At 42.6% G+C, this 26,861-nt stretch overlaps 1 protein-coding gene and 1 long non-coding RNA gene across 5 annotated transcripts in view; one reads left to right on the top strand and one right to left on the bottom strand.

Moving 5' to 3' along the window:
* Window positions 1-26,861, top strand: part of LOC135114118 (serine/threonine-protein phosphatase 6 regulatory ankyrin repeat subunit C-like) — a 92,414-nt gene that overhangs the window by 64,122 nt on the left and 1,431 nt on the right. The window contains exons 4-32 of one of the 3 annotated variants that reach the window (XM_064029828.1): window positions 1,027-1,167; window positions 2,865-2,981; window positions 8,136-8,339; window positions 11,154-11,259; window positions 11,635-11,805; window positions 11,965-12,089; window positions 12,199-12,292; window positions 12,443-12,654; window positions 12,825-12,947; window positions 13,156-13,293; window positions 13,473-13,559; window positions 14,534-14,710; window positions 14,866-15,018; window positions 15,130-15,330; window positions 15,966-16,172; window positions 16,274-16,418; window positions 16,606-16,814; window positions 16,956-17,036; window positions 17,162-17,278; window positions 17,631-17,837; window positions 19,133-19,264; window positions 21,884-22,048; window positions 22,323-22,453; window positions 23,080-23,229; window positions 23,699-23,890; window positions 24,683-24,939; window positions 25,297-25,421; window positions 25,721-25,946; window positions 26,282-26,434. In XM_064029828.1, the coding sequence (XP_063885898.1) occupies window positions 1,027-1,167; window positions 2,865-2,981; window positions 8,136-8,339; window positions 11,154-11,259; window positions 11,635-11,805; window positions 11,965-12,089; window positions 12,199-12,292; window positions 12,443-12,654; window positions 12,825-12,947; window positions 13,156-13,293; window positions 13,473-13,559; window positions 14,534-14,710; window positions 14,866-15,018; window positions 15,130-15,330; window positions 15,966-16,172; window positions 16,274-16,418; window positions 16,606-16,814; window positions 16,956-17,036; window positions 17,162-17,278; window positions 17,631-17,837; window positions 19,133-19,264; window positions 21,884-22,048; window positions 22,323-22,453; window positions 23,080-23,229; window positions 23,699-23,890; window positions 24,683-24,939; window positions 25,297-25,421; window positions 25,721-25,946; window positions 26,282-26,434 (4,546 nt within the window). Of the gene's footprint in view, window positions 1-1,026; window positions 1,168-2,864; window positions 2,982-8,135; window positions 8,340-11,153; window positions 11,260-11,634; window positions 11,806-11,964; window positions 12,090-12,198; window positions 12,293-12,442; window positions 12,655-12,824; window positions 12,948-13,155; window positions 13,294-13,472; window positions 13,560-14,533; window positions 14,711-14,865; window positions 15,019-15,129; window positions 15,331-15,965; window positions 16,173-16,273; window positions 16,419-16,605; window positions 16,815-16,955; window positions 17,037-17,161; window positions 17,279-17,630; window positions 17,838-19,132; window positions 19,265-21,877; window positions 22,049-22,322; window positions 22,454-23,079; window positions 23,230-23,698; window positions 23,891-24,682; window positions 24,940-25,296; window positions 25,422-25,720; window positions 25,947-26,281; window positions 26,435-26,861 lie in introns of all 3 variants that reach the window. The other 2 variants (XM_064029827.1, XM_064029829.1) reach the window with 2 other exon arrangements.
* On the bottom strand, window positions 17,156-21,975 carry LOC135114119 (uncharacterized). Of its 2 annotated transcripts, none has more exons than XR_010275223.1 (3): window positions 21,639-21,975; window positions 19,866-20,035; window positions 17,156-17,292 (listed from the first exon to the last, which is right to left on the bottom strand). It is a non-coding gene; the product is annotated as an uncharacterized LOC135114119 (long non-coding RNA). The 2 variants fall into 2 exon arrangements; XR_010275224.1 differs by having other exon boundaries at window positions 19,866-20,001.

The raw sequence follows: 26,861 nt of genomic DNA, 5'->3' as shown, positions 1-26,861 counted from the left end.
GCTTCGAACGATAACCTTGAATACAATAAAGAGAAACCGGAACTACAAATAGAAGTCAAGATATTACATCCCGTCAATGAACGTCAGCTATTTGTTCTTGAGTTTTATCATCAAATGAACAGTTCACTACTGGTGTAGCACAAGTTTTCAGGGAAATATTAGGTAAACTAGAGCACATATTTTTTTTCTTGGTACCTTTCCAGTCAGTAATGTTAAAATCTTAGTTTCACGTCCCCTTTTCCTCACTGTATCACAGCGGCGCCTGACCTTCATGGGCTGACAGTATAAACTTGTTTATCGTAGATACTTGTATGTAGCTTGGTGCTCTCACAGTAGTGTTGTGTGTTTGCCTTGAAATTCCATCTCGCAGTAGCTACAGTAGGACCGTGTGTCTGATTACTTGTGTCTGCCAGTCATACTAACTGTAACATTGTATCCCTATCCCTGTGACTTATTAACTTTTATTTTACCTTGTCTGCCCAAGTGTTAGATATAACATCCTTTGAAGCTCCCCAGTTAAATAATGTTTCCCATAGTAACGTACAACTTCCTTGAACCTTTTGTCTGTCAGCGGTGAGACTGCCGAGCCACCGGTGCACCTGGACGCCTTCTGGTGCATTCCTTGCAGTAATGTTTTCTAGCAACAAACTTATGTCCCTTGCTTTGAGTTAATTACCCCTGAGCTTCGGTGATCTTCTGTTCTAACTTGCCAAGCCTTATTTTTTTTTTTTTTTTATTTCGTTAATCTCCTTTGTTTTGTATTTTAGTTTATATTCATCCTCACCTGTTTGCTACCCTTCCCACAATTACAATTTTTACTTTGCAGTGTGAAATTTATTTGTTACTCTTGGTAGGGTGGACCCTCCCTCCTCTGAACCGCGACCTGACCTTCTGTTGTCTGTCATTTAACTGATGCTTTCCCCTCCCTCAGTGACCCACAGAACTCTGTCACAAGCCTTCTTTGAATATTCCCGCCCTTTCTTCTATTTATGTGTCTGAAGACGATCTCTGTCGCCTTCTTTGCAGCCCCACCTACAGACCACTATTCACATGGTTTGCGAGCGAGCCAACACCGCCCACCGCTTCATGGGTCGCGGGACTCTAGTGCAACGCTCCTCCAACGTCAGCGGTGATGATAAGCGCGCCTCAAACACTACTCTCAACGATGTATATTGCTTGATCACCCTTTCTCTCCTTTTCTTGTGTGCTGTGGTGTGGCTGTGGTGCCATGACTGGATTGTTTGCAATTACTGTATATATATATATATATATATATATATATATATATATATATATATATATATATATATATATATATATATATATATATATATATATATATATATATATATATATATATATATATATATATATATATATATATATATATATATATATATATATATATATATATATATATATATATATTATAAATTTTATATATATAGTATATGATATAAAGCAGGGAGGTATGAGTGCTCCTGATATACAAGTAGCTGTGCTTGTCCCGTCCCTCTCCCTTCCCTCCTCCCGTGCCGACACAAGGGCACCAGCCCGGCATTCGAGGAACACTCCTTTCGCTTCCTACATTACTAACAATGGTGTATATGATTTTTTTTTTTATTTTAATTTTCTCCGAAGTTTTTCTTTCGCCATGTAGACGTTTTGGCATCATAGATTTTTTGTCCTCTACGTCCCACCCGGCGAGACTGTTTTGCGGATTAGTGGGGCCATTTTTTTCCAGAATGTTTTGGAGAAGCAGCGCCGAAATTTTGGCAACGAAAGCCTTTTTGAGCCAGGTGTGAGGGAGACAACACCTTTGCCACTTCCGCTGTTACTTTTTTTGCTGGACGTAAGCAGGTGGTCTTTTTTCACCTGACTTACATGATTTACATTTTTTCCCTTATTTTGCTGTGTAGATTTGATGTGTACATTTTTTCAGAGTGTGCAGCAATGCTGTTTCTAATGAGATGTAACACCTACATTATAACCTAGGTGTGTCAGTGTGTGTGCGTGCGTGTGTGCGCGCTTAGTATTATCTCCTTAGGTTTCTCTTTAGCACACATTGCCCTGCATGCCCCGTGTGTGTGTTTGTGTGTGACAGTGAACTAACTAGCTTCATCCAGTGTGCTCTAATCAAATATTTTTGTTTTCAGCTTCACGACTCTGTACGGGATGCCTGAGGTCATTGCAGGGCTAGACAGGTTGTGCCAAATGTCAAAGTCGCATTTCATTATAAAGATCTCACCTGATTGTAATGACCTCAGGTACTCTGTTGATATTGAGCCTTCAGATATAAGCGGCTTGTTTTGTAGCTTTTAAACGCGTAATAAAAGTCCCTGAGCCCTCTTCCTAAACTTAGATAAACTAAACACTTAAATTTTTATTTCGCCATAAAATAATATAATAGTGACATGCAAAAATCCCTAAAATTAATTTAACTCCAGCTTAATTTACCATATTTTCTTGCTTAATTATCTTTTACCGCCAGTCAAGGGATTCACTTCAGGCCATAGCAAGGGTCCGATAACTGACCGCGGCGGCTCTCTAGGCAGCTTGCCCTTCAGAAGCCAGCAAAGACCTGGATGATCTATGCATGCACAAAGGGCCTCTCAAGAATCAATTATAAGCTACCCAGTAAAAAAAATAATAAAAGAGGGACATATTGATTACAGATTTGTGGATTTATGTGAAGATCCACAACTTAAGAGGAAAAGTTTAGATTCTTCCGTATACTTAAATTCTTCTGTCATGAAAGTACTTTGGAGATAAAACGCAGAATATATATGTCCACTCAGTCGTAAGCGCTTTGTCTCCCATAAACTCCCTCGTCGCACCTGCTTGATCCCACACCTGTGTTGCAGCCGAGGGAACAGACGGCGGCGCACCTGGTGGCCAACCGCAGCACGGGGGCGGCCGTGGCGCTCATCAAGACTGTCCTCATGCACGCCAAGCAGGACCTCAGACTGACCAAGGACAATGTGAGTATCTCGTATTTAGAGCTTTCTTCCTGTAATGTATTTTCCTTTTGTATTGTTTCTTCTTCCCTCTTTTCCTTCTCTTCCTCCTCCTCCTCCTCCTTCCTTTCCTATCATTGCCTATCCCCCTCATCTTTCTTATTTTTTTCCTTCGACTTCACATCGGATTGAAAGGAGGAGTGATGAGACTCCTCTACTAGAAAAAATTAAGCATAACCTTTAGACGTCTTTATTTCCTTTGAAACCTTTGAATCTTCCCCCCATAAACAAAATAACAGTGGATTATTTTTTCTTATCTCTTATAAATTTCATGTTAGTTTTTCGATACTCTACGTTACCACTTCATGTCCCGCTAACATATGTACAGTGGAAGCATAGGTGGGTGGGAAGGAGCCCTCTAACTTAATAACAATGCTTTCTTTCACAATATTTAGTTAGTTTTGAGGAATGAAATGAAGTTCAGTTGCTCTTTGTAATCTTTTGCTGTCCTTCGCCACCACCACCACCACCACCACTTCCATCATCACCTCTGCCACACCCTTGGTCATGCCATTCAACTCTGCCGTTCTCGCACACCACACTCAGCACGTCAGGCCGGCCCGCCCCTCTCCCCTCGCCCGACATGCTTCCATCCACACACCTCACTCATCCCCGCACGCACTGCCGCCACCACCATCATCAACACGTCCTCTCTGTACAACCCTTTCAACGTTTTCCATCCTTCCCTTCTTCCCCTTTTCCCTTTTCTTTACTCTTTCCCTTTCTTCCCTCTTCCCCTTTCTGCTTCCCTTTAGTTCACGTCTCTGCAGCCATCGTTATATCTTGAAATTGTGACCTCCTGTACTTCCTCCACGTCCCTCTCTTTCTGTACTGGACATCCCTCGCTCCCTCCTCATCAGATTACGACATTACCTCAGCAAACACACTACACTCCTACTTAACTCCTCCTGCGTCCTTGATATTTCCTCGTATTTCCTTCTCGTCCGTTTCTATTCTTGCTCTTCTCGAAATACCAGTATTATTCTGTCAAGGTGACGGGTAGCCAGGCAAGCTTGCATAAAGGTGAGATCAGGCCAGGTGAGTATAGGTCAGGTTTTAAGTTAAGGTAGAAGGATGAATATTGCAAGCATGAAGTAAGGTAGGGAATGTTTGAATTAGACGTGTGTGAATATAGAGTAGTGTGTGGGAATCTGTCTGCACTCGTACCGTGGTGTTTTGTGACCTTAATTAACACAGAGAGAGAGAGAGAGAGAGAGAGAGAGAGAGAGAGAGAGAGAGAGAGAGAGAGAGAGAGAGAGAGAGAGAGAGAGAGAGAGAGAGAGAGAGAGAGAGAGAGAGAGAGAGACGTCCTTGTAAAGAAGAAAGAACACTCACATAACTAATAGCGTGTATAATGAGTGTGTGTGTGTGTGTGTGTGTGTGTGTGTGTGTGTGTGTGTGTGTGTGTGTGTGTGTGTGTGTGTGTGTGTGTGTGTGTGTGTGTGTGTGTGTGTGTGTGTGTGTGTGTGTGTGTGTGTGTGTGTGTGTGTGTGTTTCTTAGCCTTGGATGTAGATGAAATATTCCTCTTTCACTTAAAAGAGAGCTCTTACTTGTTTGTTTATTTGTGCGATATGATGTGATGCAGTGTGTGTGTGTGTGTGTTCAAAGGCTGGGACTAAGAGCCTTGACGTATGCATGCACAAAGGCCTGTTAATAATCAAGTGGATGTTTGCTTTTATAAAATATGCATAGAAAATATTCAGAAAAGAAATATATAATGCGGTGTTATTTATTTATGCAAAGATTCGTTATTTATAGGAAGATATTTACGTTCCTCAATATATTTAATACTGTAACGGTAATAATCAACTTGTAGATTGACTTTTCTTGTCAAAAAAAAAAAAAAAAACTGTCTACCTTAGAATACAAAATGTGAAAAAAAGACATCTAGTAATCCAAAGTAGCGGAGGATCCCGGAGTGACAAAAAGAATTATTTATTGGAAAAATAATGTGACGAGAGAAGGTAAAGTGTGTCCTTCCGATTCACATAGGAGTAAATACCTTGAGTTTAAAGCACATGCTCCAGATGACCCAAAGACAATACCAGACGTGAGAGATGAACGATGAAGAGAAACTGGAAAAAAAAAAAGAAATACAAACTGCAGTAATGATTTTCACTTCATGGCTGATAATAGAAAGATGTCATTTAACCAAACAAGACGTATAACAAATAGTGAAGAGAGATGAAACATACTGACTTGGAGCATCGTGGTGTGTCAGTCGGCGGGGATGGCTGGTTAAAAGATTATACCACTTACCTATAGCATCATTCTCCCTTAGGAAAAAAAAAAAAAAAACTAGTGCGTCAAAAAATAAATAAATAAATAAACAAGATAAAAACATATTGCACCTATTCCTTCATAGGTAGAAAGTGACAAAAAAAAAAAAAACGGTAAGCTAAATTCATCACCTTCCTCCAGAATATTCGAACCCGCTACCTCTCACAATCACAGCACTTTGACTTTTACACCACCAAGCCACTGAGATGGAAGAATGAGCAGATTAAGAAAGCATAGTTAGATACTTAGATGATATAGTTAAATGCGCTGTTCAGACCAGACACTAATGGTTATAATGGTCTGAAGGCAGCGCTGATGAGAGAAGAGGAGCTCCAAGAATTCCAAACTTAACATGTAGATAAGGAGATAGGCAAACACGAACACAACTCAGACATTGCGTACGACAGCTACGTGACTACAGGTACCAACACACTCTCTCTCTCTCTCTCTCTCTCTCTCTCTCTCTCTCTCTCTCTCTCTCTCTCTCTCTCTCTCTCTCTCTCTCTCTCTCTCTCTCTCTCTCACACACCACTCTCACTCTGAACTGAAGTGGCTGATGTAATTAGGGCAATATTCACCCTCACGCTACCACACTTGAAGTCCTCGTGACCCTGACCACTCCCCGACCTACATATGATGAAGGTAAATTACCAACCACCCCCCTGGACCGTCCCCCGGCCATGCTCTTGGAGTGGGCACGTAGCAGCGGCGCCTCCAGGTACCCGACGGCACGCCAACGGGTCTGGAAAACGACTGGTGTGAAGAGTTCGGATACGGTAAAGGGAAAAGGAAGGAAGGGAAGAGGAGAGGGAGGAGTGCAAAGCTGGAGAGATAGCACAGTGTAGGCAGAAGGTTACGAGGGAACGAGAAAGGTGGAGATATGAAAGGAATGGAGGGAGATGGAGCTGAGGAACAAAGTGCGGAGAGGGAGAGTTCAGATAAAGGAGAAGAAAGGTTGGGAGGAAGAGGAATCCTGGTAGTAAATCAGTAAATCCATACTCGTAGACGAGATACACGTACAGAAGAGTAAAGGAGAGTAAGGATTGGTATTTTTTATTTTAGTAACTATGAAACAGCGGCGAAATTTCCTTTGATGGTTTTGTGTTCAGGTTTTGAGTTGTTTGACTGAGTGTATGGTTTGTGTACTTGTTTTTATCAGAGTTAGCGCATCGTTTTCAGTAGTTGCAAGTTATTTTTTTATTCTTATTCTTCGTGGCCTTTTACCTTGTCATGAAATCACAGGAGTGTACTTGAAAAAAAAAAAAAACTCTCCATACAAAGGCTATATTTAGTCTTTCCCACCTAAATACCTGACGGGCAGACCAAAAAGGACACGGTGTTGACTTTTCGCATGTCTCAAATTCTCCTGCATACCTCAGCGGCGCAGGCCGAGGCCACCAAGACCTCCAGGGAGCCTCAAGAATCAGCCAAAAGTCCCGCGACACGCCAAGTACTGGCATGCCTGGCGTCCTGATGAATGAGTCTGCCCACCAAGTGTCTCATTACAGGAGCCACCCACTTGATGTGTTGCGTCACTCACCGGGGCGCCCCTTGATCACTGCATGGTGTTCCTGACCCAGAAATAGTTAGGTCATATGCCGTGTAAGGGAGATATGACCTACATTGGTTTGTCTTGTGTTGAGTGTGGCCTTGGTAAGCAAATGGTCCAGAGTTCCAGTCTCTTTTTTCATGGAGCATAAGTGTATTGATCACCAGCTCCGGGATCTGTTTAAGTTTCCCTTTCTGGGGTGTGCAACATTATGCAGTTGTGATGCTTGTGTTTGTTTTAATGTAGATCCTCTCTCTCTCTCTCTCTCTCTCTCTCTCTCTCTCTCTCTCTCTCTCTCTCTCTCTCTCTCCTCTCTCTCTCTCTCTCTCTCTCTCTCTCTCTCTCTCTCTCTCTCTCTCTCTCTCTCTCTCTCTCTCTCTGTGTGTGTGTGTGTGTGTGTGTGTGTGTGTGTGTGTGTGTGTGTGTATGTGTGCATTTGTGTGTCATTTTTTTTTCAGTTCCTGCTCCTCTCCGTTCTGAAGGCCTGAAGCAAGGTCGTTTCATTACTTTTGCTTCAGTAGTTTGACAGTGTCTTCCTCTTTCACACCCTCCTCCTCCTCATTTTCTCTTCCTCCTTCTTTTCCTCTTATCGCTTTCACCTGTCTTTCGCAGTGATCCGGATCTTTCTGCCTCTCTTTCCCCACTAGTCTTTCTTCTTTTCGCCCATTTTTCTTCAGGTTTCTCACTTCCTTCCCCATGAGTCTCCTCTCTCCCTCTCCTTCCTCCTGCTCCTATCCTTTCCGCCGCACCCCACTTCACGCTGGCAGTAATCAGAGGCCAGGGTGTAGCACTCACCTGGGAATACCTGCCCTCATGCATCACTCACCTTGTCGGGCTGTTAGAGCGCCGCCAAATACCAGAGACCCACAGTGCCACGTCCCCGCCACTCCATCCAGCCCAGTGTCGTCACCTGACCCTCGGGATACAGTTATTTTTTTTCTATTTATTTATTTATTTATTTATTTTTCTCTTAAAAATAGAGTACCGGAGATTTTTTATTCCACCAAGGGATTTTCCCAACACTTTGAACCATATATAATGGGTGAGGGTTGTGTGTGTGTGTGTGTGTGTGTGTGAAAGTTTTCTATTGCGTGTTTTACTGGTTGGCATTTTTTTTTTTTTATCGTTTAGTTTTAGGGTTCTTTCTCTTTTTACGTACATACGCGACACAGCAAATTGATCTTAGGGAAACACGGCAGGAAAAGATTTGTTTCCATTCGTGTTTCGATGGATGTTTACCAATTCTTATAAGTGTCTATGTCTGAATCCCCCTCGCTCTCCGATGCAGCGCGGCGACATCCCGCTGTTCCTGGCTGTGGACGCGAGCCACCAGGGGCTGGTGCGGGAACTGGTCTTCCATCACGGCGCGGAGCAGGTGAAGTCTGTAAGGGCGCACACGAGGGACACCGTGCTCCACGTCGCCTGCAGGAAAAAGGACACGGACATGGTTAAAATTCTTGTGGATGCCGGGGCCAGCACGGACACCCAGAATGTGAGTCTTTGGTATATAAGGCAAAGAGAAGGAAACCATCAATGAAATCCCAGTAGCAGCAGTATGTAGTGAAAGTAGTAGGAGTAGTAGTAGTAACAGTAGTAGTAGTAGTAGTAGTAGTAGTAGTAGTAGTAGTAGTAGTAGTAGTAGTAGTAGTAGTAGTAGTAGTAGCAGTAGTAGTAGTAGTAGTAGTAATAATAATAATAATAATAAAAGCAGTATTAGTAAAAACACGAATTATTTTGATATTATTATTATTATTATTATTATCATTATTATTATTATTATTATTATTATTATTATTATAGTTTTGTATAGTGACAATAGCAGTAGCGGAAAAAAGGTAGTAAAAGCATCATTCTTTGCTCGCAGTGCTTCAGACAAAAGTAATTATACAGCGCCAGAGCAATAAGCGAGCCCCTCCCGCCCTCCACTCTCCCTTTCTCTCCTCTTGCATGTCCTTCCGAGAGTAAAAATTGGAGTTATTTATGAGACTTTCTCCCCCTCCTCCCGTCACTGCTTTCCACTCCACCCAATGGCGTGTGCGTGAGAGTAAACGAAGGTGTTGCAGTACATGCAGATGCAGGCTTTCCCCCAGCTGCCACAGAGGTGCCTGGGTACTCTGCACATCGCCTCTCCTCAACGCTCCTGTGGCTGCAATATCGCTCTATCCTTAGATTTGCTACTGGCGTGACATCTGACCCACAGTATTACATTAAGGCAAAGGTGAAAATGGTTAGCGAAGTGAGGCGTTCTTTTATTTATCTATTTTTTTTTTTTTTTTTTCCCTCCATCAGATGTATATTCAGTTTTAATAAAAGGCTATATTTACTTGAATTTTAGTTTGAAAGTCAGTGTCTCAGGTCTCACTTGGTTGAAGAGGGGCCTTAGGCATGCATGTAGTGTAGTTATGCGTGTTCGCGCTTTCCCATCGCTCTCACCCATTGGCGAGTCTCTTCATTTTTATCCTTTAATGGAGAGTCATTTATAAGTGATTAATTATTACATACACGGGCTGCCAAAGAGGAGCGCCAGAGGCAGGGCAGGTGGAAAGCATTCCCAAATCCGAGACTGACTTGGTCTCGTCCTGTTATTTGGAAGGTTTGCGTCAGGCACACTCCCGCTCTGCCTGACGCGCCAGGAGTCATGAGCTACATGTTCTGATAGGGACACTTAAAAGGATTTTCAGGGGTACTGTTATTTGTAATGCTAGGTCATGAAGGGATGTCCATATCAGCACTTCATTCTGGAAACCTTCCCTTGGAGTCGGTGTGGGTCACCTCAGGATGCCTCTCCATTATTCATAATCATGAGATCAAACTCGCAGGACATCCTGGACACTTTTCTGATAAACAACTTTGACTCATCATAATACAACTGTACTATTCTAAAAATGATCATGGGAGAAATCACAAATGGAGGGGAATTCATGAACTAATAATTCATTTTTTGTTCAACATTTCCATGGCACATGATAATGATACAAAAAAACTGTTATATTCGGCCATAATCTGGTCATTCTAATCCACTTCAGAAACAAGATAATTTCTCCAGATATCTAAGTTTTCACTCTTCTTAAATACATGTCCATGTGTCTGAGCATGACATCGACTGGGTGTGGTTTATATTAGAGATTATAGGACCTATTAAACTTATTCCAGGTCTGTGTGTGTGTGTGTGTGCGAACTTAACACACTAGGTAGCGACCACACAATATGAAGCTTGAGACTCAAAAACACCAGCGCTGTATCAAGCCTCATTTTTTAGGCCGCCTGATGTGCATGTTTACCGTGGTGAACCCTCCTCTCCTTGTCTCCCTCCCCAGCGGCCACGGCAGCTGGGGGGAGCTGGTGAGGGGGGGATAAGTCTGCGCCGTCGCGTGTGCTATCTGCTCCTCCGGGTACATGATGTTTATGGTAATTTTACGCTGGAGTAGTGCGAGATAAACTGTGAACGATTTGTGTACGAGTTCTCAGTTGTTCCCATGCGCTGCTCTCCCCTCTCTTTCTCTCTCTTCCCCTCTCTTTGCCTTCCACTCGCCCTTTTACGTATATCTTCCCTTACGCCGCACGCCCAGAGGAGGGGAGCAGACTGGCGCAGGGGGAAAGGAAGGGAAGGGAAATGACAGAAATGGGAAGCAGCACACGAGCAGTCTTCCCATTACGGTGTTTTGTTTTCATTAATACTGATTTTCCTGTCTCGGTTCCTTCAAGTTATTATTCCCTTTGATCTTGTTTGATTTCGCTGTATTATCGTTAAGAAGTTCTCGGCCAGGCTGATCTATCATGGCAACTAGTCTTCCTTGGGCGGGCGAGGTATTCCCCTTTCTTTCGTTTAGGTCAGATGTCTGAAATCTAATGGATGGGAAGGACTAGATGAAAGGAATCGTATCTCCCCGATAAGACACCCCGCAGCCGCCACCCTTCCTCGTGCTCCTCCCCTCTCGCCCCTAATTCACAAACGTAGCGCTCTTATTCCCTCCCCTCACGCCCCTCCTTCGTGCCTTTGCCCCATATCGCTCCCTCACTTTCCCCTCTCGTGCCCTGTTTTCTGCCTTTCCTATTATCTAGATCATGTTTGCCTTGATCACCCCAAAGGAAAAATATGAATGTAGGTTTCATGCAGATTTATTCTGATTCCGTCACATTGCATTTCAGTATATATGTTTTGGTTCCCTTGTGTTTCTATGGCTCTCAATATCAGAGATCGTACCCGCAGCATTTCTGGCCTTATACCACGCTGCCATATTTCCACACCCTCGCTGCTCCCACCCCACCGTTACCACAGCTCACCAGCCTTCCCTCCCTTCTCTAGGCCGCAGGACAGACGCCGCTTCATATAGCTGCCGAGGAAGGTGATGAGGCTACTGTCAAATATTTCTACTCTGTGCACGCCAACCCCAACATCACCGACAAGTTTGGTGAGTCCCTGTTTTTTCAAGCTTGTAGTTTTTTCTCATGAAAGGTTGAAATTTATGTGATGACGAGGGGAGCTCCTGTGTTGCATATTTGGACAGTGTTGTGTTAGGACGAATCCAGCTTATATATCGTTTTTGCTTAATTTGTTTTCTGGTTTCAGCTTTAGTGGCATGAGTGACAGATCTTCATACGGGAGAGCCTGTTTCTTCTTACCACTGTCATGTTATCATTTATAAGTCCATGGTGACACTCTTCTTGCAGTAGTGAAAGTTGCGTTTCCTTACCTGCCCTTCCTTGCCCACTAACAGTCCCCCGCCCCTTCCCACTAACGCGACCCCGCCCCCTTCACCCTTTCCGCCTGTTCCTGCCCTTACTAGATCGCACGCCCCTGCACGTGGCCGCTGAAAATGGATTCACGCCCGTGGTGGACCTCCTTGCCGAGAAGTTCAAGGCGTCGGTGATGGATCGCACCAAGGACGGGTCAACTCTGGTACACATCGCATCCTTGCACGGCCACCCTGACACTGTCATGGCCTTCCTCAGGAAAGGTGAGGCAGGGAAAATGTCAGCGCTGTGACTTTTTATGACCATTTCGTTGTTTTGAGGTACTGTGATGAGGTCATTGTATCCATCTTCGGGCCTCGAGCACACTGCATAAGTTAATAAGTGTGGCTTCGTCCTGTACCGTGGTGCGTCTTCCGTTCCAGGTGTGCCGCTCCACATGCCAAACAAAAGTGGTGCGCGGTGCATCCACACGGCGTCCCAGCGAGGCCACGTTGGGGTGGTGAACGCCATCCTCCACAAGGGCGAACACGTGGACGTCACCACCAATGTGAGGCACTGTGGCTTTGCTGTTCATTATGTTTGTGGCTATAACTCCTAAGTACATTATTGGCTCATACATTGTCTTGCATGATAAAGAAGGCACTGTTGTCTCTCAGGATGGCTTCTCGGCACTCCATATCGCGGTGAAGTCTGGCAAGCCGGCCATGGTGGAAGCCTTGTTAGGGCACGGCGCCAACCTCACCATGCAGGGTACGTGATTCTTCCCTACTAGCCCTTTTACATTTTTTTTTCTATACATATACAGTATGGAGAAGGTAGATGTGTGTGTATGTGTGTGTGTGTGTGTGTGTGTGTGTGTGTGTGTGTGTGATGCTTCTCATGGTGCATCACGCCGCGCAGGTGGAGCGGCACGGGAGTCGGCGCTTCACCTGGCCGCGAGGGTCAAAGATGGTGAAAAGTGTGCAGAGATGCTACTCAAGTCCGGTGCTGACGCCAATCTGCCCAAGGACGACGGCCAAACGCCGCTTCACCTGGCGGCCCACCACGGCAATCTCAAGACCCTCAAGCTGCTCCTGGAGGACGACAACGCCAAACCACTGCTGCAGTCCAAGGTATGAGGAGAGATCAAGGTAATGAACATTTGTGGAGACGCCTTTACGTGAACCATTAATTCACCTTCCTGTGTGTTGATGCTTGTTGTAATGCCTTGGGTATCATGTTTTTACGTAAACCATCAGCTCATTCATTCCGTGTGTCATTTTTTTCCCCGCACTGTGAATAGACGGGGGAGTCTCCGCTGCACCTGGCCTGTCTGTCTTGTCGTGTGGAGGCCGCGAAGATGCTGCTGGATCACGTCACCAGAAAAAGCGGGACTGAGGCTGTAGAGAAGCTCGTCAACGCCAAGGTGGGGTGGCCATGGATCTTTAGTAGATAAAATCATGTCATGTTACACCTAAAGTTCCTGATACTGACAGATTATTAAAAGCAAAATATTCAGTAAATTTTAATACGTTGTTTATTCATTATTTTCGTCTTTCTTGTATTAGAGGTATTTTCAGCATTGATTATGTCATGTTATTTAGATTTTCTGAGCTTCACGTGGTTGGTTACAGAATCACGCGGGAGAAACGGCGCTGCATTACGCTGCTCGGGTCAACAAGCAAAACGCCAACTACAAGGCAGGGGACGACAGGGAAATGGCTCACCTCTTGTTGACAAACGGGGCACAGCTGATGGTGGCAACGGCCAAGGTATTTGGAAGATCCTCAGGAACACACACACACACACACACACACACACACACACACACCACTAGGAAATTTGGCATAAACAGGAAACAATATTTTTTCTCCTTCCACTGCGCTAAGAGTGAAATGCTTGAGGGCAAAACAGATCAAATTTCCTCTACCCGTGCTTCTTTCTCCCGCAGACCTCAGAGACGCCCATCCATTACGTGGCGACCTCAGGCAACGAGTCGGTGCTGGACGAAATGTTGAGGTTTACGCCCCCAGACAAGGTGTGTGGCGGCGTCCTGCGTCAGTGTTATGAGCAAAGTAGTCTTGTCTTCCCCTTTCTCCTTCTTCTGCTATTTTAGATTATATTATATTATTTTATTTTGTTTTATTTTTTTCTTCTTCTTCTTCTTCTTCTTCTTCTTCTTCTTCTTCTTCTTCTTCTTCTTCTTCTTCTGTTCTACAAATATATTCTAATCAGGGTTGCAGTTCATAACTCACAATGAACAGCTGATCTTACTTCGCTTTACATTCTTCTTAAAATTAAAGCAATTGTTAAAACAGACATGACAAATCACTTACTGGTTCCTGGGTTCTTTGCTTCGTCCTTGGGCACAACGAACTGCCTTCTGTCCTGCCAGGGTGCTCAGCAAAGACCAGCTGTATTACTGCAAAATAATATCTTCCGAATTAACACGCTTTCTTTCACGAAAAACATTGAGGAAATTTAATGGTTAACAGTATATTTCGTATAATACATTTACTGGTTACATTACTAGAGTTTGTGATGAGTGTGATACGCCAAAATGCATTAATGTGGACCATAAAGTTCCTTTTTTTTTTTTATCAATAATCATCGAAATGAAACACGGAATCATTTATTAGTAGTGCTGGAGGAAATAAATAAATATGAATACTCACAAGTCAGACAACTCAGACATATTGACCAACCGAGAATTTCTCAAACGGCTAAATTCAAACAAAGTTGGCTCTGCTCTTCGCTCACAACAACACAAGAACATAAAAAAATAAGGGAAGCTGGAATAAGTCGTCAGGTCTACACGTGACAGCTCCCTAGTGACTCAATATTGAAATGGATTACTTACGACCTAGTTTTGCATAACAGATTTTGTTTTCATTCATGAACAGGTTACCTTCACCCCAGTCCTTCCTCATTCAACATATTCATGATTGCAGGAGATCCTTCTGTTCCATCATCACTGCAGGTTTACTAATTCCCTGTTTTCCTCCACCTCAGATCCAGAAGCTAGTCAACATGCAGTCATCGCGAGGGTGGTCGCCGCTGCTGAATGCTGCAGAGAACGGTCACGAAGGCATCGTGTCCACGCTACTTGACCACCACGCCAGAGTCGACGTGTTTGACAGTGAGGGTAAAGCTGCACTCCATCTGGCTGCTGAACACGGCTACAAACTGGTGAGCTGCGGGAAGTATTGCTAAGGCGATATGATAAGCTTTGCATCAGCTGACATGTGCACGCCTCTCTACTACTTATATCATATCAGTTGTCATGTGCACATCTTTCTAGTCTCTACAACTCGTCTCATACTCGCCTTCCCTTTCTCTTTCAGGTTTGCAATGCCCTACTGACCCACAAGGCTTTCATCAATGCAAGGACCATGTCGGGGCTGACAGCATTGCATCTAGCTGCCATGAAAGGCTACAATGACTTGGTGTGGTCACTCATCACGCAGCACCACTCGCAGAAGGACGCCCTCACCTTGGTGCGTCACTGGCCCCGCTGCATTATTAGTCATTGATGATCCAGCTTTTGTCGCAGCAAAGAAATATCCCAATGCAGTCTGCGTCGTATTAACAGCATAGTATCTCCACAGAAAAAGCAAACTCCCCTGCATCTGGCGGCCGAGGCAGGGCAGCTGGAGGTGTGCGACACGCTGCTGCAGCTGGGCGCCGACACTAATGCCACCAACGATGCGGGTCAGAAAGCAGTGCACGTAGCCGCCATGCGCAATAACTCCGAGGTGGTGAAGCTCTTCCTCAAGACTTCCCCAGAGCTGGTCACTACAGCTGACAAGGTAAGGTTGCAACACCACGACACTGGCTTCGTGTCACGGGACGGCACGCAAAGAACTTCCCGTTATTTAAGACTATTATCTCATTCGTTGAAATATATATATATATATATATATATATATATATATATATATATATATATATATATATATATATATATATATATATATATATATATATATATATATATAGTGCAATGAACCAGCGCATATTCGTTAACAGGATACAATGAAAAAAAGTTTGTTACACAATGCTTGGTGATGTGATATAAAATAGAAGTATTATCTGGCTATAGACAAAGTCTCTCGTTGTACCTCATCTACATACTTTTTTTATATATATCATACTCGTATTAATGACAGTTCAGTAACAAGGGAAAGGCGCACTGAATACCAAAGCCTTCCCAGTTATGAATATGTAGTTTCCTGATTAATCTCGCCACTGCAGTGTGTCTCTTAACAGTTTTTAACGGTAGCGTGAGCAACATGGTATGAAGTGTGTGTGTGTGTGTGTGTGTGTGTGTGTGTGTGTGTGTGTGTGTGTATACCCTCGAATATACATAGATAGTTGCACCATAATTTTTAGGTTTCAAAACTTGTTTGTTTAGCACTCGGATTACAGTGGTCCCTGTCACCAGGACGGCAACACGTGTGCGCACATCGCGGCGCAGCAAGGCTCAGTGGACGTGGTGCGGGAGTTGATGAGGCATAACCGAGGTGTTGTCATCAATGGCAAGAACCGTGTTGGAGAGTCCACCCCCCTCCACCTGGCGGCTGAGGGAGGCCACGCCACTCTTGTCAAGTTTCTGGTGGAGAATGGAGCTTCGCCCAAAGCTGAGAATGGCGTAAGTGTCCCCGAGAGAATAGTGATTACTATGTTAAAAAAAAGTCCGTATTTGTACAAAGTTTTTAGTGCAGTTAACAACGCTCCCTCTTTGTGCACCAGATGGGGTTCACGGCGGTGCACCTGGCAGCCAGGTATGGCCACAGCCAAGTTTTGGACACACTTAGGGAAGTCACCAGCCTAAGAATCGTTAGTAAAAAACTCGGTCTGTACGCCCTCCATGTCGCCGCTCATTACGGTCAGCCAGGTGAGTGCCAGTCTTGATGCTATAATATCATTCTGTCAGAGGACGATCGTTAAACAATTAAGTCTTCTACGACAATTAAGTCTATTGATATGCAGAACTAATTTTTTAAGATATTACACGGGTGATGTAGTAGCCATTTACCTCACGCTGCTTTCATGTCCCTTACTGAGTCCCGGCACTGTTGCAGAGATGGTGAGAGATCTGTTGGCGCACATCCCCGCCACCATTAAGTCGGAGCCACCAATCCTGAGCGGGAGCAGACCCTTCCTGCCAGACCTGGGGGCCGAGGCAGACCTTACGCCTCTCCATCTGGCTGCCCATGAAGGAAACGAGGGTGTTGTCCGCATTCTTCTCAACATCCCGGGAGTTCAAGCTGACGGCACTTCCAGACTGAATGTAAGATTGGCACGGCAGCGCCCCAGCCTTCAGATTCAGATGAGCACGAGGAAGTAGCATAGTTTAGTTTTTTAATGTTGTTTTATTCACTGAAAGTCTAGAATTTGGTAGGTAATACTCAGGTTTATTCTCTCTACGCAGAGCTACATCCCCCTTCATCTAGCGTGCATTGGCGGCCACACGTCTGTTGTTGGCCTCCTCCTCTCCAAGTCCGCTAAACAGGTGAAGTATTTTTGCACTTTCGTAACGATTAAATCTCATTCTCAAGAGATATTCATAAATAGTTTTTTTTTATTTTTAGCATTTGTGCTGTCAAGATATTCTCTAAATGTCTTGTTTCACGTCAGGTATCAAAAGTAGACAAGCGCGGGAGGACTGGCCTACATTTGGCAGCCATGCGAGGTCACTACCACCTGGTGGCGCTGCTCATGGGCCAGGGTGCTGAGTTAGGAGCCAAAGACAGGGTAAGTCCAGCAACCTGAAATAATGTGATTATCTCAGTTTAGTTTCTTTTCCTTAATATCAAGGGAAATCTATTCAAGAGCTACAAAGAACATATAAAAATAATTTCCTTAAATTATCACTTTTCCAAATATATAATAGTGTCCTGAAAGACTTGGTGAAATGAGTTTTGGAGGTGTGTTAATACTCCTCTCTTAAACGTGTTCAAGTGGTGGAAAGATGAAAACATATACTCAGGCAGAGAGTTCCAGAGTTCATCAATGAAAAATGAAAAGTGATTCTTAACTCTTGCGTTACTGTTTACGTTGCACTTGGTTTCTTCCACGAATCTTCACTCCTTTGTTGCCTTGACAGGACGGCCTGACACCCCTTCACTATTGCGCGAGAGCAGGACACTTGGAGGTGGTGAAGCTTTTGGTGGATGCCGGGGCATCACCAATGGATAAATCCATAGAAGGAAAGACACCCATCGTGCTTGCTGTTGCCAGTGAGCACGTGGATGTATATAACTACCTCATTAACAAGAAACATGATTCGTACAAACTTCTGGAGGACAAAAAGGTGAGGGAATTATTGACATCATTCTTCTCTAAACCTCAAGTCACACTAACTATAAGAACTACAATATGGTTCAAGCATTTACCACACTACGCCATAGCAATACAGCTCACTAAACCCCATCAAAGGCTTCCAGCAACGTAAAGAAGTTAGAGAGGTATTTTCTTAAATAAACTAAAGATTACTTTCCTTCTTACTTCCTTAATCCAACTAATTCTAATTCACTTCATCTGTTCAAGTATTTTCCATTTCATATGTATTACTTTCTTATAACATTGCACTTTTTTAAGATACTTTGATTTATGTTGCATCTCGCATGTCTTATCTCGGCTGTGTTCAGTTTTATCTAGCATTCTCTTGCTTTTCTCCCTGAGACCTCCAGGATGGGGCGTCCATCGTAGGAATCCACACTTGTTCTTGTACTCTCAACTCATCCACACGTGATCCAGTCTTCTCGTTATCTTATCTCACATAACTCTCTCTCTCTCTCTCTCTCTCTCTCTCTCTCTCTCTCTCTCTCTCTCTCTCTCTCTCTCTCTCTCTCTCTCTCTCTCTCTCTCTCTCTCTCTCTCTCTCTCTCTTGTGCCATTATACTTTTGGCACTGCATCAGGCATACAATTCATATTTGATATAAAAACAAAAAGTTACTTTGTTTTTTTTTTAAATGAATAAATGAATAAATGAACATCACATCATATCATTCTTGTCCACATCATTAATCATTAATTATCTCGCGGGAAACAGTACTGGATTCCTTTACAACTTTTTAAACGTTTCATTCTTTACCAGAAAAACGATGTAACCTGAGAGGACAAGATTATGGTATCCAGCTTCCATTTACTGCCATCATTGCTTATCTCCACTCCAGCATTACCAACCTCTCTTTCATTTTTCTTGCGTTTTAAGATCATGTTTCTTTTTAGGAACGTTATGAGCGTTTTTTTTTTTTTAGCCTTTTTTTTTTAACCCTCCTTCCCAACACAAAAAATATTTGTGCTACGTTATCTACACTGGCATGTACAAAACACTAAATGATGCCGGTGTGTTCATAATCATTATCACGGTAATTATCCACAATATTACCATGAGTGAGGTCTTCGTTGCCATTGGAATATTAGATTCATAGATTTAGAAGTATAACAGTTTTTTTTTTCTTTTTTTTTCTCAGTAACATTTATTATGCAAGTTTACTTCGGCCTGTGACCTTTAATCTCTCGCAGGTATACAGATGTTCACACAGCCTCTCCTCCTCTCCTGCCACATCTCGTATGTAGCATTATTCACTCTCCTGTTCCAGTACGTGCACGACCTGACGCTAATGAGCAAAAAGCACAACCATTCTCCCCTGGAAGAATTCATCCTGCTTTCCCCCGCCCCCATCGACCTGGCCACCAAGCTGGCACACACCCTCCTCATCCTTTCGGAAAAGGTGGGTGGCACTGAACACTCTCAGTCTTTTTGTATGTTTAATTTTATTTGTTTGCTTTTTTATAAGGAAGTATGAACGTATGTGTATGTATGCGTGCAGGTACTCGTGTGTGTCTGTGTGTGTGTGTGTGTGTGTGTGTGTGTGTGTGTGTGTGTGTGTGTGTGTGTGTGAGAGAGAGAGAGAGAGAGAGAGAGAGAGAGAGAGAGAGAGAGAGAGAGAGAGAGAGAGAGAGAGAGAGAGAGAGAGAGATTACAGTTTGAATACAAAATAATTCCCTGCAAATCTGAGCAACTACTATTCCAGACCTCACTACCAGTACAGAACAAATGTTGAAGTGCTTGAGAAAAAAAATGTGTGTGCATATATATATATATATATATATATATATATATATATATATATATATATATATATATATATATATATATATATATATATATATATATATATATATATATATATGCAATGAGAAATGCATTATGAATGATATAAGTGATTCATGGCTAGACTGTGATGATGATGATATCATATAAGTACCAACATATGTTCTTTGCCAAATAATTCCGTGGTGGTGTTGACGCGCTGGCCTCCGTGTACTTACCTGCCCACCTCAACTCTTCTGACTTTGCACCGTAAGTTGTTCGTCAGCGTAAGTCGTGTGGCCCGGTGTGGTTTGACTCTCTGCCCCCTGGATAACCAACCCTCGGTGTCGTGGCGGGATAATCACCTTGCATGACCTAACCAGAATGTTCATGTTAGGCGGTCTCTGATCTGTCTTGTGGTAAAGGAACTCTTATCAATATCGTATTAGTTTTTTTTTTGTTTATATATATATATATATATATATATATATATATATATATATATATATATATATATATATATATATATATATATATATATATATATATATATATTCCAGTATTTTACTGTAGAGTAATATGATTGATGAATGTGTATACCTTTGATTGCTTGTATCAAGGGATTGAAATGATCCAGGAGAAGGCTGTGTCATTTAGTGTTACTGGATTTGTCGCATATAATATATATATATATATATATATATATATATATATATATATATATATATATATATATATATATATATATATATATATATATATATATATATATATATATATATATATATATACTAAACGACAGTGGTGATATAATTGTTTATGATTAGTGATGTGTTGTCTTGTGTTTTGTAATCGGTGTGGTATCTGCTTTGCTCTGTCAGTTTATTAATATTTAGATTCTTTTGCACAGTGAGACCTCTCAACGCCAGAGTGAGAAAAGTTATTCCGTATCACAAACTCATTGTTACATGCTTTTTCTAATGGTGGAAAGAAAAAAATCTTTCCTTTAGTCCGAGAGCAACAACAGATACGTGTAAAGTGTAGAGAAGAATAAAGCGCGCCGAAGGAGAAGTGTGAAGCACATGGAACAATGTTAACGATCAGAGCAGCCTTAGTAGTTGCAATGAAGGAAGAGAGAGAGAAAAAAAAAAAAAACAGGAATAATCAGCTCGCACTTTTATGAGATTCACTAACACAGTAAAGGAAATAAAAGAATAAAGCAATCGGCAGACGTAAGTGGTGTGCAGGCGGGTACAAACTTTCTTATCACTTCCGCTCCCTCAAGCAAACTTTAGTCATAAGCTTGGAAGCAGTGATGTAATTTACATATCTCCTCCATTACGAAGTCAAGTTTTTCATTCCCAAGCGGCGATGGGTTACTGCCTGGCGTGTTTCTCTTGATTAAGAGTTTGTGCACCTGAACCACTTTTGAACCACCACTCTCTGCAGCGTGACCCCCAGCCAGTCCTGTGGTGCCCTGCGGCGCGTCTGTTTTTGTAACACGCGACCTCCAACTGGTTTGCCTTTCACTGTGACACAGGAAGTGCTGTAACTACAAATGGACCACAGACACTGTGCGCGAAATTAGTGTCAGCACCATAACAAAGATAAAGACGTGCCTTTAGGTGTGGATAAGAGAAATAACACGAAAACAAAAATCGTATCACGTGAGGATAAAATTCGAAACATTATCTCAAAGCTCTAAAGTCTCGAGTTATCAGAGATTCAGGAATCAACAATCTTTTGGTGTTGAGAGACATCACTGCACACTTGTTATAGATATATTGTACTTTTTTTAGGTAAAGATTCTTCATATATGTAATGTGTAAACACGGTCCTCTGTGTGTGTGTGTGTGTGTGTGTGTGTGTTCGCGCACGCTAGCACAACTGTAACATGGGCATGCTCTCGTGCTTACACACACACACACACACACACACATAAAATCATTTGACAATAAATAAACAGCTAAACAAATAGATGAGCAAATAAATGACGAAACAAATATACGTACCTTCTCTCTTTCGTATCGATTAGCAGAGTAATGTATTATTTCATTAAGGGTTTGTTTCAAGTTTTAAATCGTTTCAGTTCACAGACACCAAAGTTATATCACCTCCTCGTGGGCGCCCAGGTGATTCATTGTGGAGTCCTGTATGCTGCACCCCAAATGATCACCTGGCGCGGAGACATGATGTGATACACTCATAAGTCAGTGAGCGCTGTTCTAAATCTGTGACTTTAAATCTTCAGGAAAAGGAGAGTAGCCGGGACCTGCTCGATGCGTCACTGTTCAGCGAGGCACTGGCGACGGAACTGGTGGCGATATCTGCAGCCAGCTCCTCTCCTGGACTGATACTGCGGGCCGTCGACAATAGAAACATAGTTCTTCTTGATTCGCTTATCGAACATGAGCAAAAACAGGTCAGTAATTGGCAACGAGGCACGCCGTGAGTGTGTGTGTGCTTGCTAGAATGAATATTAGTCAGAGTGAACATCATCATCATCATCATCATCATCATCATCATCATCATCATTTATCTGTATTTATATTCGTTTGAATCAGAATTTAACCCAAATTATCCTTCACTAATACCAATGATTTTTTTTATTTATTTATTTTTTTTTTTTTTTTATCACACCAACTACAATGAAAATATACTGTGAGACTGTCTGTAACGTAAGTGTGTGACAACAGGTGATTGCACATCCAGCCGTCCAGAGGTACCTCACCGACGTGTGGATGGGGAGCCTCGACTGGCCCGGATGGAAGGTGATTCTCATGTTCCTGGCCTTCCTCTGCCTTCCCCCTGTGTGGATCTTCTTCAGGTAAATGTCCGCAACTTTACACTATTTAAGAATTGTAGATCTTAAGGAGGGTCTGCTACCACAAGTCTTTAGATAGATAGATAGATAGATAGATAAAGTGAGAGAGAGAGAGAGAGAGAGAGAGAGAGAGAGAGAGAGAGAGAGAGAGAGAGAGAGAGAGAGAGAGAGAAATGGTGCATAGCAGTAGTAATTACCACCTCCTAAGTATATTTTGGCGTAACAAACCAGCTTGTCATCCCTAAAGAATAGTAATGTTACTTCACCATCGTGAGTACTAAGTGCATAATATGTTACAGGCATTAGTGGATGAGAAAATTATGTTAACAGACATGCAACTACATTTCACATTTTTTAAAGGCAATGAAAGACTGTGGTGTTTGGATACACCACTGAAATACATACAAGGTTGATTTGTAAATTATTGATCGAATAGTGAAATTTTATCAGTAACTGTCTCTGTTCAGTACTTGTATTCGTTTCTTCTTACAGTCATAAGTAATAATCACTCTTACTCTTGCAGCTACGGGTAATTTAACCCATTCTGATTACCACCTCACTCTTGCAGCCACAAATACTTCAGCTCACAACCGACAGCCCTTAACCTTGTTCTTTCAATGTTCCTCCAGCATGCCTTTGGGTCACATGTACAATGAAGTGCCGCTAGTCAAGTTCATCGCCTACCTGGTGTCCCACGTGTACATGTTGATTCTGATGATCATGACGGTGGTGATGCCCTTACGACCCATCTGGGAGAACATTGGCCTCTTCCCCAACTGGTAAGACCCCACCACACCTCACGCCTTGATATTGATGATATACACACGCTCAAAAAAGTTTCTTCCCAGTGGGGTCAGACGAGTTTCACACTAAACAACCCGGTAGTCTCGGGAGGGTTGGTAAGCGTGTTCGATTAAGGTTCCGCCTGTGTTTCATGAAGTGTTATCGTGGCAGCTTAAATCCTACTGCTTCATTTACGAGTATCGCTCACTTGATTCATGCAGGTGCAGCTGTACTAAACACACGCAGAGATATCATACCAGCATGAGTAGTTTGTTGTTAATGGTATCAGTTTGTTCCGTGCTGAATGTATAACGATACTTTTTTTTTCTTATCATACCTAACATGCTGGTGACCTTGAATATATATGACTATTTCCTTCCAAACTGTCCCCACATTTCAGCTCTTAATACCTATTTTTCATCATTAACTTATCCAGTTGTTAACCTCCACACCCTGACCACGCAGGTATGAGTGGTTGCTGTTACTCTGGCTCAGCGGAAATCTTGTGATGGAGCTCACTAATCCAGGGGACATTGCTGGGCTGGGATGGATCAAGGTGTTTGTTCTGGTCTTCAGCGGCCTCGGCGTCCTCGTGCATCTCGTGGGGTTCTTCTATCTGGGAAACAAGGAACTCCTGTGCGAGATGCTGTACATTAGGTGAGGTCTTGGAAACTGCAGATCATAAAATAAACAAAAGAGGAAATATACGGAACTGGATTGGTTGAAGATAGGGAATGATGTGAAAATTATAAATTGCTCCTCAATACTAGTTTATGTAATGCGCCAAGTTAGGCCGGATCCATAGTGCCTTGCCATCTGATTAGGTATTTAGTATTTACACTCTTCAGAACAGTAATACTATCGAAAACGAGAAAATTGGGAAGCTTTGCACACTCATTGCTTATGTATCAGGTTGTAATCATGCAAGTAATCGAATATCAGATTGGGTTACATCCCCACGAACATGCTGACGTATCTTTGCTGACGGCTCCTCAACAAGCCAAACATTCCTCACGGTGCTAATGATGAGGTTCTCAACGCAAACAAAAAGTTACTCATTTTCATCACAAATCCAGTATGCATTGCCTGCTACATCCATTTGCATGAAGTGTCAGCAGGTTGGTATATTATTATAAGTTTCTAATCCAGTTACTTCATTATGTCTTATTTTTTGTCTCAATGCAGGTGTTTAATATATATTTTTTTTTTATATCATTGCCCCGTTAATTTTGTCTTTAATATCAATTTTTTATATCAAGCTATAAAGCTCTCACAGGTTTACTGACCGTATTTTTTATCAGCAATGAGTCTGTGAAATGTTCAAGAGCCTGTTTAATATTTCAACATCAACATTAATTTATACAACATCAATATAATCGTTTATACTGCGAGAGATTTAGCCAGGCATGACTTCCGCTCCTGCTCTTACGTCTCATCCTCACATTCCAGAAACAACCTGCTGGCCATCGCTCTCCTGCTGGCGTCAGTGCAGCTCTTGGATTTCTTGTCATTCCATCACCTTTTCGGCCCTTGGGCTGTCATCATTGGCAAGCTAATGGTGGACTTAGGTCGCTTCCTCGTCATCCTTATGATCTTTGTGTTCGGCTTTTCAATGTACGTGGCTGCCATCTACAACCCGCTTCGACCCATATATTCTGAATTTAATTACACTATAGACGGCGAGACAACAGGTTACCCGCCCGCAGGTGAGCACACTGGGGGCAATGTGACTGTGTTGTGTCTGGATGTGTAGAATGTTTTGTGTGTGTGTGTGTGGTGTACAGTGTGTGGTTGTGGTATGAAGTGTGTGGTTGTGGTGTGTAGTGTGTGGCTGTGATGTGTTGTGCAGATGGTTGGAACTGAGTACTGGGTAGCGTGACTGTTCTCGCATATAGTCCATGCCTGTGTTGTGCTTCACATGTATTCTTTGTGACGCTGTGATCATTTCACTTGGGCAGATAGGTAATGGGGTGCAAGCCACTTGTTAATTTTGATCCTTAGGGTTTGACAATGCCCACTACATTAACTCACCTAATTGTTTGTCTTCCCGCTCTTCCTTACAGAGGCACCAGTTCAGAATCCTTTACAAGCTGGCGAGATGTTGTTCTTTTCCCTGTTTGGTTTGGTGGAACCTGACTACATGCCTCCCTTTTATAGCCACCCTGTTTGGAGTCAGACTCTCATGAAGGTGTGTATGCTCATGAACGTATGACATGCTGGCGGAAAGGTGGTGATTAAAAGTGCAGCCTTGTCGTTTTTTTTTTTTTTTTTTTTTTTTTCGAACACTTTGCCTCCACTATTCAAAAGGATGTTCAAGGATATAACACACACACACACACACACACACACACACACACACACACACACATCATTTATTCATTTAATATCGTTCGCTAAGATGTTCATTTTACCATTTTCCGTATATTCATGTAGCTTAACGTTACCCAGCTCATTCTTGCTCACTATCCTGCCGCTCTTCTCCCCCAGATTGTGTTCGGAATCTATCAGATGGTGACGGTGGTGGTGCTCATCAACCTCCTGATCGCTATGATGTCTGACACCTACCAGAGGATTCAGGCCAAGAGCGACACGGAATGGAAGTTTGGACTTGCCAAGTTGATTCGCAACATGAGTCGCACGTCTGGCACTCCGTCACCACTCAACCTTCTCGTCAAGCTCATTGTTTACATCATCGCTATTTTCAAATTCAAATGTAAGTTATGTGGATACCACATTTACATTAAAAGGTTAATATTGTTGTGGAAATGACTAGTTACTGAAATTGGAAAATGTAAATTCATTTGTTGCCCAATATAATGTAATGATATAAGAAATAACATTATAAACAAATGTGTAACGCACAATTCAAGAAGAAGCATTCTTGAAAATGTTTAACTATATGAATGTTCCAAATTCATTCACCATTTCCTGCAAACGTCACATATACGAGTCTGAGGATAAGGAAGCTTGCCTTATTTGTCAAGGAAATATGGGTCTTACTAAGAACTCCTTATACAGCATTAGCTGAATCTCGCCTCCACTTTCCAGGTAACCTCTGCTCGGAGAAAGCAATGGACTACATGCGGACTGAAGGTCGGACTGAAGATTCGCATCTAGCAGACCTGAAAACAGAGTTCGGTGGAGGATGGATTAAAAAGCTCCGATCACGCAGTAAAGCCAGCATTACGCCTCAAAGCACGGGTGAGTGGGTGAATCATGCACCTCCTCGGGACAGGTAATGCTATATCAAGTTGTGCTCAAACTGCGTGCAGAGGCAACAAAACTTAGACAGAATGAAAGAATGTATGGACGTATGAAACTCACTGGAACTAATTTGAACTAATATAAACTTATCTACTCTTACAAAAAAAAGTTTGTTAATTGTATTGTCAATAATTGATAAGTTGTCACAATCTGATTCCCATTAAGAGTAGTAAATACTGGAGATACGAGCAAGTTGAGGAGAAAATACTTCATGTGAAGAAAGAGAGAGAGAGAGAGAGAGAGAGAGAGAGAGAGAGAGAGAGAGAGAGAGAGAGAGAGAGAGAGAGAGAGAGAGATCAAATGCACATGACGATAGGTAGCTTAAGTCTAAAATGCGAGTCTTTTAAATTGCTCGCCACTCCAC

Source organism: Scylla paramamosain, chromosome 27, assembly GCF_035594125.1.
Source record: "Scylla paramamosain isolate STU-SP2022 chromosome 27, ASM3559412v1, whole genome shotgun sequence".
Classification (NCBI taxonomy): Eukaryota; Metazoa; Arthropoda; class Malacostraca; order Decapoda; family Portunidae; genus Scylla; species Scylla paramamosain.
The sequence above is the reverse complement of the archived record's forward strand: the minus strand, read 5'-3'. Positions and strand labels throughout refer to the sequence as shown.